Below are 10,410 nucleotides of genomic sequence, written 5' to 3' on the forward strand. Positions count from 1 at the left end.
GGCCAAAAATGTTTGGTATTTTTCACGTAATGGTATTCTCTCTGTGGTATTCTATCGATAAAGTCTTTTATCGCCCTTGTTTCATCTCTAAGGGAAATGTTTTGGTGACCGGCTGAGGAAAACGCGGATTATTTTAGTTCTTTGATTTGTATATTAAAATTGCGATAGCCAGTCGTTTATCCAAGTCAGCTATAAAGGCTTGCAGATTATACTCAAAATGAATACAATAATCCGTTTTACTTTTATTTAAAAGCCGCAAAGGTGGCGGACATCGTGACCACGTGAAATCCAGCAACAACAAGTCCCGGAGAAGTGGCCATGGATTTCTCAGAGTTTTCCGAAATTAATATAGATCAACTTTTGAACGATCCAGCCCCGCCTCAAAATGAGGTGATATCCTCTTACAGGCAAATTTCTACGCCAAGAATCAACGGAAATGTCAAAGCGAAACGGAGCCAACTAGCTGAGCGGATCGGGCAAAGCGACGACCTCATCCGACAGCTGAAGCAGCTGCAGACCCAGAACAAGCAACTGACGGAACTGCAGAAAACCGCTAAGGAGGTCACCGAACTCTACCAGAAGGAGAAGCAGTTGCGACTCGAGCTGGAAGAGAGCTCCAACAAATTTGCCGCCCAATGTCTAGAACTAGAAAGAAAATTTGATGTACAAGTTGCGACCTGCGAGAACTTGCAAGATGAGTTGCAGAAAAAGGGACTGCCGGTGGAAGCAAAGGATGTTCTGGGCATCCTTATGCAGTTCCACCATCGACTGGGCGACGATTGCGGACTCACGCGCAGGGACAGCAATATTATGAAGAAGCTGAAGGAGTATTGCAAGTCAGCGGAAATCCCAATCGCCCCGCCAAAAAGTCCGAACTCGCGGCCTAAGCGAAAAAGCCTCCAAAATAGTGTCAACCAATCTACCCAAACCGACCAGGAACCTGTCAAAGAAAAGCCAGTGGTTTGTTCGGTGGGCGTGCAGGTGGGCAGAGTTGTGGAGACGCGAAGTCAAGGATCACAATACAAGAGAACAACTACTACGAGGAGTACGACCACAGCGTGCTTCATTGAGAAGCGGGATGTGAGCACCAGTTTTCCTGAACCTGTCATCACACCAAAGGTGCGGGAGATATTGGATGAAATGCTGTCCTGGAGCATCGACAAAGTTGTGTCCCCTCTAAGCCCTGTCAGTGGAGTGCCGGAAATTCGCAGCGCAGTTAGCGTGGCCACATCCACAACCCTGTGCAACATTCAGCGGGAAATCGACTATATGCCGGAGGTGCCGTCGCAAATAAAGGTGTCCGCTTCAAGGCCTCCCTCGCGCGGCATGATGGATGGCATTAAAGAAGAGTCCAGGTATTCTTTAGGCAACAAGGAGCTCGCTAAAGAACTGTTAAACTTCTTGCCCCAAAACCAAAGCTGCCTGGCCAACATGTCGCCTCAAGCCTTCGACGAGCTGTGGCAGGTGTTTGGTCAAATGGTGTTGGGCCTATTGCAGAGGCGCTCGGTTCAGCAGAGTGTCAGCAATGCGGACTTTGCTAGTTGGCTTCACGAACTCTACGAGGGCGCGGGAAACTACCCGGAGGCGCTATGCATCAACCAACCAGCCACCAACACAAAAGGTAAAAGCCCTAAAAAGTTTACCGTCAGCGGAATAATTCAGACTAACCTCCTTCTAGATTTCGCTGCCGGCACAGATTGCGTGGACGTTGGCACGGATCCCATCATTCAATCGCCGAACATCAGTTACGGAGGAAACGTAACACCCATTCGACTACCACCCCAACAACCGAGAGAACGAAAGTCAAAACAGAAGAAGCGCAAAGCGACTTCGCCCGTAAAGTCCTCTTCGAAACGAAAATGCCGTGAGGAGGAGATATTAGAAAACCAAAATAATGAAAAAAATGATCCTGTACAGGATAAGGATAGGAATGAAGAAGAGCCGGAAACGGCTATACAGTTTATAAGCAACTTGAACAAGTTTAACATGGCCAACTGTGATAATCTCAATATGGAGTTAGATGAAGAGGAAATGTACTTGCTTCAGCTGACAACTCAGAAGAGTCAGGAGCCTGAACAACCAACCTGTACGAATAATCCTGGAGAGGGTACTGATCAGGTGCCGCTAGAAGTCAATGAATTACCTGCTATACAGAATGAAGACGTTCAACCTTTGCCCATCGATCCTATAAAGAAACCTGAAGATCCTAAAACTTTCGAGGCATGTACTTCACCTGCAACAGAAGTAGAATCTCCTATCCAGGAAGTACGCTCTGTTGGAAGCTCAATAGTAGAAGAGGAATCCCGAGATGCCAAAACAAGAAAAACTTTGGAAACATTGAAAATTTTATTCGGCAGTGATTCCGATTCCGATGGGATAGTTAAGAGGCAAACTAATCCCGGGTCGCATCCAGACTCTAAATCTTGTGAAGAAGAATCTGAAAGTGATGCTGCTATTCTCCGCCTTCTTACGGTCCGGAAGCCTAATTCTTATTCCGATTTTACATCCACTTCAAGTGAGGAGATGCCAAGGTCTGTAGATCTTCCAAAACAATCACCTGAGCATCTGGCTGCACCTATATGCCTTAGTGATTCTACCTCAGATTCCCCCGAGAGTCTGGATATATTCTCATGCCAGAGTGACTCTTCCTTAGATTTTCCTAAACATATGTATGTGTCTCCGTGGCTTACTGATTCCATATCGGAATCCTCGGACCGCGTGGATGTGCGTTCGTACCTTGATTATCCTAAATCAGACTGCCCTGAGACTCTGGATTCTCGCTCAGAAGACAAGACGAGTGGAGGAAAGGCAGCGAGGGATATGGATGATATTCAACTGGATAAGTACCTCACATCGGAGCTACCAAGCAGCATTAGCGGAACTACCAATGTGGACATCGAAGCTGACTATGCCAAAGTTCCTGAAGACGCGTCGTCGATTCTTTCACTTATGAAGAGCCGGATGAAAAACTTCTATAGCTCAAGCGATGAGTCGGACGATCCTCGTCTGATTATTGATGAAAGCGCCGACAGTAGATCTGACATGGAGAAGACCCCGTCGCCTCTATCGGTGTCTCCAACACCAAAGAAACCACTAAAGATGGCGTCCAATCTTTTAGAAGTCCGGATGACCCGTTTCAGGGCCAAGCAACTGCAAACGGAACAGGACCAGAAACTAAACGAGGATGGAAGGACATCTCTGGTGGATCAGATAAGGGACCGCTTGAAAAAGTCTCTGCCCTCTGACTTGGAAGGCAGACCCTTGGAGTCGAATAGCAAGGCAGCAGATGTGGGCCTCGAAGGAACTCTGGAAGAAGATCAACCCGAACGAGTTCGGGAGACCGAACCCAAGGAGAAGTCTAAGCCAAAGGAGGATAAACCCTGTCCAAAACGAAGATGTGTGAGTCTCGATGCTTCTCCCGCCTCTCCCCCACCCGAGCCAATTGAGGAACTGAGTCTGCCCATCGATATTCCTCTAGAGCAGGACAAGTGCCAACAAACCAACGGTCCACCACTGCTAGTCCATCACCTAATATCCAGTAGGGATGGTCCTGTGCAGCGAAAATTGTCAAAGGATGCGCAGGAGACATTAAGTGAAACGATAGAGAAGTATCTCGAGGACAGAACTTGCATAGATTCCAGCTTCAAGGATTTTAAAGAGAATTTCCGAAAGGGGAACCACAATGTAGATGAATCAGTGGAGGCCATGATCACGGTCATTTGTAAGGTCGGTTTGGAAGCCATTCCCGTCTCCCGCCTGATGGTTGCCCTACAACACTTCGAGTTCACGGAGAGGTTCCTGTTGGGGATCGAGCTACGCTTGTTTAGGAACAAGGATCGCCCCCAGCTCGACATGGCCATGGAATATATAAAGCTGTACCTAATAATAGTCTCATTGATGCAAGAACCGAAGAATCCGACGCGGCTGCTGCTGGCCAAAATTCTCTATCACTGCGATAAGGATATGCCAGGCTTGGTCTTTGAAATCTTGTCCCAATGCCCAACTGTTATCCCGCACCGAGAAGAGCGGGAGTACGACCACTCGGATCCCTTGATCACGGTTATCAAGCACCTTTTGATGAACAGAAAGTACGACATGAACGATCCCGATAGTCCAGAGCGAATGCTCTTGTCCAAGCTGCGCTTCGAGTACCACTTTCAAAAGTTCGAGCCTACCGGAAATCAGGTGCTGGAAAACCTGGTCGAGAAGATAAAAGCGGGCCGTCTGGAGCAGCTGGGCTATGCCTTCGCGCTCTTCTGTCGCCGAAGTCCGCATGTGAAGGTGATGGATACTGTTTTCGGGGAGCATCTGTTGCCGCTGGCCGCCAGCTACTGTGATCTCGCCACGCAGACCGAGGACTTCGACGACCGGCTGCAGACCCTGGTCCAGTGCATATCGATGGCCCTCAAAGCGCTGCCGGTAGAAACCAACATTTCCGCCTGCGTGGGGCTCTTCAAGCACCTCATAGTGGCTGTGCCGCGACCGGCCGTTCAGGAATCCGTCGTCCAGGGTATTTTGCGGCTCCAGAGATTCGGATTCGGGCATGTCATGGACGTCCTGCAGAGCTACAGGCCCGAGTATGCTTTGCAGCCGCTGACCCGCGCCATGCTTCGTAGTTTCGCGCAGAGGAGGAGGAAATACCATTATTCGTTCAGGAAATTCCAACGAGATTAGGCTTATCCTTATGTAAATTATATAAATTGCATCTATTTATATATATGATTGTGTAATTAAACTCTCTGAATTAAACTAAATGCCAAATGCGATACGGATCTTTACAACTTTGAACTTATAACTAAAATACACAAATCGATTGCACTTAGGATAGGATAGGTTGGGATTGAATGGACGATAGTTGGGACTTGCCGGAAACATAGGAGAGCGTAGTAAACATTTACAAAAGTGCGCCTAGCGTGAATTTAGACAAGGACAAGTAGCTACAATTAATTAGTGGACTGTACAATAACATTTATCTATCTTGGGGGTCTGCAACAACACAACAACATCTCGAAATGCCCATCTGCCGGATGTGAGGTATAAGGTACTTGATGAAATCCCGGGCCCAGCGTTTCGATATTCAAAGGTGGCCACGAAGCGTGTTCGGACAGGAGTCCCAGACCCAGTTGTCGTCGTAGAGAGCGTTCAGTTCGTGCTAGATTAGTTTGTTTAACTGGAAAGAAAAGTAGAGTTAGGTATCCTTTCAAGATCGTAGGATATATATGTCTCATACTAATGATCTGCGCTGGTGCTCCTTTTCCAGGGCAACTTGGGCCTGCTGGGGCGAGAACTTCAGGACTGCTGATATCACCTTGACCAGCGTTTCGTTGTTGGTGTTGCCGGTCAGATACTGCCAGGAAAAGGATGGATATTTATGAGATTCAGTGGGAAAGAGGTCTGGGGCTGGACCAACTCACCTGGAACATGATGTTCCGCAAGTATTCGAACTCTGTGTTGGCGGGAACACTTTCACTGTGCTGCATGGATACCTGAAAAGCATATGGAAGCATTAGATATTTAAGCCCTGGAGGATTAGCCCTGAAAACGTACCAGTGTTTCATCCAGTTGCCGCGATAGCTTCGCATTTTGCAGCTTCAGTCGTTCGTTGGACTGCTCCAGTATCAGGTAGTTCTCGCACTTTTGCTCGAGGAAGAGGTTCCGATTGGTCACGTCCTGCACCTCGTTGGCTATCTCCTTGAGCTTGGCCTCCAGCTCAGCTTTCTCACCCGCAGCGGCAGCCTCCTGCACGTTTTTGGGCGCCATGCTGGCCAGAAGCTGCTGGGCCTGAATACCGGCCCTCAAAGCTTCCAGCTCGTTGATGCGTTCGGCCATCTGCTGGTTATTGGCCTGCAGCTCCTCAATCTCCTGCTGCATGCTCGACTCGGCCCCATTGCTCTTGTGTTTGAGATCCTCCAGCTCACGCTGCAGTCGCTCGTTGAGGCTGCGCAGTCCGTCGGAGTCAGAAGACGTCGTGGCTTGTTCCTTCAGAGTGGATATCTCCTTGTTGAGACTTTCGATTTTGTCCTGCAGACTAGAGTGTTCCTCCTGGGACTTTGTCAGTTCACTTTGCTTTTCCTGGAGTTGCTGTTGAGCTTGCAGGAGATCCTTTTGTACGGCGTCGCTCTGCTCGGTCACGAAGCTGGCGTGTTCCTTTTGACGTGTCAGCTCGACGGCCTGCTCCTCGATGGCTTTCTTGAGTTCAGCGGCCTCTGCCTTGGCTGCCTCACTTTGGATCTCCTTCTCGGACATCTGGACGGCGTGCTGCTCGGCCTTCTCCTGTAGAACATACAGTTCACACTGGAGCGACTTGAGTTTCTCCCTCACTTCTTCGCCCTCCGCCAGCTCCTTTTCCAGCTGTTTGGTGTGCTTGTTAAGGTACTCATTCTCCACCTGGACCTCCTCGTACTTGGCCAGCTTCTGTGAGTTCTCCGCCCTCTCCTGCAGTTGCCGTTCGCTCTCGGCCAGGATTTCCTGCAGCTCTACCACCCGCCGGTTCTTCTGGGCTACTGACTCCTTGAGTTCTTCGACATCCTCTCGATGTCTGCTCTTCAACTGATCCATCTCCAATTGCAAAGCATCGTTGGCTTCGTGCAGACGCTCCACGTCGGAGTTGGCGGCACTCCAGCGGGCCTCCAACGTGGCTATCTGGATGGCGTGGGAAGCAGTGGCAGCCTGTATCTTCTCCTGGACTCCCTGATCCCCCTGCTGGTAGGCTTCCAGTTGCTCGCGAAGATTCTTGATCGTGGCTTTGAGCTCCGTTTCATTTTCCAGGTTCTGACTCTCAAGCTCAGCGCAGCGGTCCGCTTGGTCCTGCAGCTGCTGTTCCTGTTCCCGTTGGCGCACCATCAGCTTCAACACTTGATGCTGCTGCTCCTCCAGGTTGCGCTCAAGAACGGCCTTCATCTGCTGCAACTCCTCGCAGCCCACTTGAATGCTCTTCAGGGTGTCCTTGGTCAGCAGTTTCTCCTTCTCGTAAGCATCGCATTTATCCTGCAGGGTGCGGTGATCGTGATCCATCAATTCTTGGGCGTTCTGAAGCTTCGAATGCTCATCCAGGACCTGTTGCAGCTTCAGCTGAATCTTGCTAATCTCTTCCTGCTTCGACTGCAGTTGTGACTCCAAATGGTTCGCCTGTTCCTCCAGCAGGCAGTTGCGCTCCGCCAGCTTAGTGTTCTCGCTCTGGATCACCTCTAGCTTGGCGGCTTGTCCATTGCTGGCCAGTTGCTCCTGCTGCTGGGACGCTATCCGGGATTCCAGCTCGCGCTCCAGTTCGCTGTGTGAATCCTTCACTTGTTTAAGGTGCGCCTGAATGGTGGCGATCTCCTCCAAAATTCCAGCCACCCTAGTCTGCAGCTCCTCCTTCTCGCCCTCCGCTTTCTGAAGCTGGTTTTGGCGGGTGGTGAGCTCGTTTTGAAGCTGTTCCAAGCGGGCAGTTTGTTCGCTGGATTTCGTCTGGTGTTGATCATGTTGCTTCTTCAGTTTGTTCAGCTTGTTCCCACTGGCTTTCAGCTCCTTTTCCTTGGCCAGAAGACCGGCCTGACTGCTGGATAACTCCTGACTGATGGTTTCCAGTTGAGTTTTAAGCGCGGCCACTGTTTCGCTCTCCGAGTTGGCATGCTGGTCGTTCAGGATTTGGATATCGCGCTGCAGTTGCTCCACCTTAAGTCTGTGTTGCTCCTCCAGGGCCGCCTTTTCCGAAGTCAAGGCAGCCAGGGACTCTCGCTCCATCTCCAGGTTCTTCTCCAGCTCCAGGGTCTTGGCAGTTAGTTCCTCTTTGACCTTTGCCAGCTGCCCCTCCCAGTCATTTTGTTGATGGCGCTGAACCATCTCGGTCAACTGTTCGTTGTGCAGACGCAAGTCCTGCAAGCTCTGTTCGCTGTCGGTTTTCAGGGCCTTCAACTGCTGCTCCAAGGCATCAGCTTGCTCCTCCTTGGCGGAAAGTAATCCTTGCAAGGCACTTAGGCTCATCTCCACTTCAAGGAGCTTGCCCTCAGCTTCCTCTTTAGCTGCTCGCAGCTTTCTTTGCTCTTCCTGTATTTCATCTGACTGCAAGTTACGGTCCTGGTTCTCTTGGCGCAGCTTTTCCAGCTTCTTCTCGTTTTCGGTTTTGAGAGTTTCGAGGTTTTTCTGTAGTTTTGCCAACTGATCCTCTTTGGCTTCAATTTCTGACCGAAGGGAGCTTAGTTGTCCTTCTGCTGCTACAAGTTTGGCCTCAACTTCATCCTTGGAAGTCTGCAACTTAGTTTGCTGGTCTCTTGCTTCGTTCGATTGGGCCTCTTGCTCCTCTTTGTACAGCCGAAGCTTATCGAGGTTCGTTTCGTTCTCCTTCTTGAGTGCCACAAGTTGATTTTCCAATTCCACCAGCTGATCCTCCTTAGCTTTGTAATCGTTCTTGAGGGTTTCCAACTCCTGATCCTTGGTCGTAAGTTTCGATTCGGCATCCAACTTCGCAGATTGTGCCTTCACTAGCTGCTCGTTGGAGTCAGAGGCTTCATTATCCCGATCTTGGTTCTGTTTTTGAATGTCCTTCAGTTTCTGTTCGCTTTCTGCTTTTAGGACCTCCAGTTGTTTTTCGAGTGCAGCCACCTGTTGCTCCTTGGCTGTGTAGTTTCCTTTCAGAGTACTCAACAGATGCTCCGTGGCTATCAGCTTGGCATCCACCTCCTGCTTTGCTGACTGGAGCTTCTTCAGTTGTTCTTTGGCATCGCTGGTGTGCGATTCCCGCTGGCTCTCAAGCTGTTTCAGCTTCTCCTGCAGGTTTCGAACTTCGATGTCCTTGTGCTCCAATTCCGTGTGGATAGCCTGCTTGGTTTGGGCCAGCAGCAGGACATTCTCCTCCTCCTGCTTTCGCAGAGCCTCATATTTCTCGGTAACCTCCTTAAGTTTCACTTCGTTCTCTTGAAGTTTCTGCTGCAGAAGGGCGATTTCTTCGCCAGAGGCGCCATTGGCCGATGATGCTGCCTTCTCTTCGATATCAATGAGCTTCTCAGAGTCTTGTTCCTGGCCACTCCTCTCCAGAGCAGCCGTAATGTTGTCCGGATTCTCACCCAACAGCTTTAGTTTCGTCTGATAGGCCTGCATCTTGCAGCTCATGTCGTCCATCTCTATGCGCAGGGCCTCCTCCAGGTGAGCCTTAGCCTGCTGCTCCAGCGTGCACTGCTCTCGCAGCTCGCTGATCCGTCTTAGAGCCTTGTCTTGCGTCTCCACCAGCACCGACTAAAAAGTGATTTTATCAGTAACATCGACAACATAAGCCCCTAGCGATAAGGCCAAGATAAGATATACGAATAGATACCCTCGCCTTGGAGCTGTCGCGCTCTAGTTCCTTGTACTTCTTGGCCAGGTCCGTGTAGCGGCATCGGTACTTGTGGTACCTGTCCAGGGACTTTTTGTAGGCATCGTACAGCTGATCCTTGGTGACGACATCCAGGCGAGCTGTCGAGGCGGAGTCATCAAACTCACTACTCGTCTCGTCGAGATCGGACTGAAGGTGATAGACCTACAAGAAACCAAGATTAGTTCTGGCTAAGATGATATCCTTTAAACGTAGTTACGGCTGGGGCATCGTAAGAGGGCAGGCGAAAAGACACATCGCTGGCCATCGACGAGTTGGACAGCTTTCTCGTCCTGGGCGTGGCTCCACCCCCGAGCCCATTCAGGGACTGGGTTGAGGAGCGTCCCCGTAGCGACGATGCACTGGTGGCCGGCAGTTTCTGGATGCGATACGGGGAGTTCTGAGGCGTGTCTACGGGGAAACGAGTTATTATTCATACTTGGGCGATAAGAAACCTGAACCAAAACTGCGATTGAACTCTTACCCTCTTCGGTGATGCTGAAAAAGTTTTCACTGTTGCTGGTGTTGGAGTCCGAGTTGGGTGTAGTGCTCGATGAGCTCACGGCGGCCTAAAACGAAAGCAAACAAATGAGTAAGTGCAGCAGCTGGCTTTATTAGGTTCCCTGAAATGGGTCAAAATGGGCAATGAAAATCACTTTCCCAGTCCCCCACACATGCACGCAGTCTGTTTTGATTGTGTGCGTTATGTTTTTCTTAATTTGCACTTTTCAGCTGCCCCCGCAACCCCTCCTAACGAGAAAGTACCTGGGCAGCGTTCGCAAATTGCTGAAATTTCGAGGGTGACGCCTTCACCTCCTCGATCAACTTGTTCTTCAGGTTGGCAAACATGATGAGGCCACTGTAGCGCTACTTTTTAACTGCCTCGGAGTCCTAGTTCGAGCACCGTTTAATTTTTAATTAAAAAACACATCCAAAGTGTAAATACGTGTCTGCAGTGGTGGTTTACAGTCTGTTCAGAGTATAACAGCTGTTATCTACATTATCTGATGGAAACACTGGTGGGAAGCAGTGTGACCCCCTAAAATGTATCTATAAGATTGAGATACACCAGATGGCGC

The 10,410-nt window shown here is 49.9% G+C and overlaps 2 protein-coding genes across 2 annotated transcripts; one reads left to right on the forward strand and one right to left on the reverse strand.

Annotated features, from left to right (window-relative positions):
* Positions 1–67: 67 nt before the first annotated feature.
* Positions 68–4,688, forward strand: Ice1 (Interacts with the C terminus of ELL 1). Its single transcript, XM_017252659.3, has 2 exons — positions 68–1,621; positions 1,679–4,688. The coding sequence occupies exons 1-2, from the start codon at positions 319–321 to the stop codon at positions 4,672–4,674; spliced, it is 4,299 nt and encodes a 1,432-aa protein (XP_017108148.2). The 5' UTR covers positions 68–318; the 3' UTR covers positions 4,675–4,688.
* A 17-nt stretch (positions 4,689–4,705) lies between these two features.
* Positions 4,706–10,294, reverse strand: Golgin245 (golgin subfamily A member Golgin-245). The gene is made up of 8 exons (XM_017252658.3): positions 10,097–10,294; positions 9,816–9,900; positions 9,552–9,742; positions 9,293–9,496; positions 5,548–9,213; positions 5,415–5,486; positions 5,231–5,347; positions 4,706–5,170 (listed from the first exon to the last, which is right to left on the reverse strand). Exons 1-8 carry the CDS (start codon positions 10,178–10,180, stop codon positions 5,153–5,155), a joined length of 4,437 nt encoding a protein of 1,478 aa, XP_017108147.2. The 5' UTR covers positions 10,181–10,294; the 3' UTR covers positions 4,706–5,152.
* Between the last annotated feature and the right edge of the window lie 116 nt (positions 10,295–10,410).

Source organism: Drosophila bipectinata, chromosome 2R (assembly GCF_030179905.1).
Source record: "Drosophila bipectinata strain 14024-0381.07 chromosome 2R, DbipHiC1v2, whole genome shotgun sequence".
NCBI lineage: Eukaryota > Metazoa > Arthropoda > Insecta > Diptera > Drosophilidae > Drosophila > Drosophila bipectinata.

Bases quoted from the DNA above. Each gene is read 5' to 3' on its own strand.
- Ice1 (XM_017252659.3), top strand. From the start codon at position 319: ATGGATTTCTCAGAGTTTTCCGAAATTAATATAGATCAACTTTTGAAC. The intron at 1,622-1,678 runs GTAAAAGCCCTA...ACCTCCTTCTAG, and splicing joins ACCAGCCACCAACACAAAAG to ATTTCGCTGCCGGCACAGAT.
- Golgin245 (XM_017252658.3), bottom strand. From the start codon at position 10,180: ATGTTTGCCAACCTGAAGAACAAGTTGATCGAGGAGGTGAAGGCGTCA. The intron at 9,901-10,096 runs GTACTTTCTCGT...CTTTCGTTTTAG, and splicing joins AATTTGCGAACGCTGCCCAG to GCCGCCGTGAGCTCATCGAG. The intron at 9,743-9,815 runs GTAAGAGTTCAA...GTTTCCCCGTAG, and splicing joins TTTCAGCATCACCGAAGAGG to ACACGCCTCAGAACTCCCCG.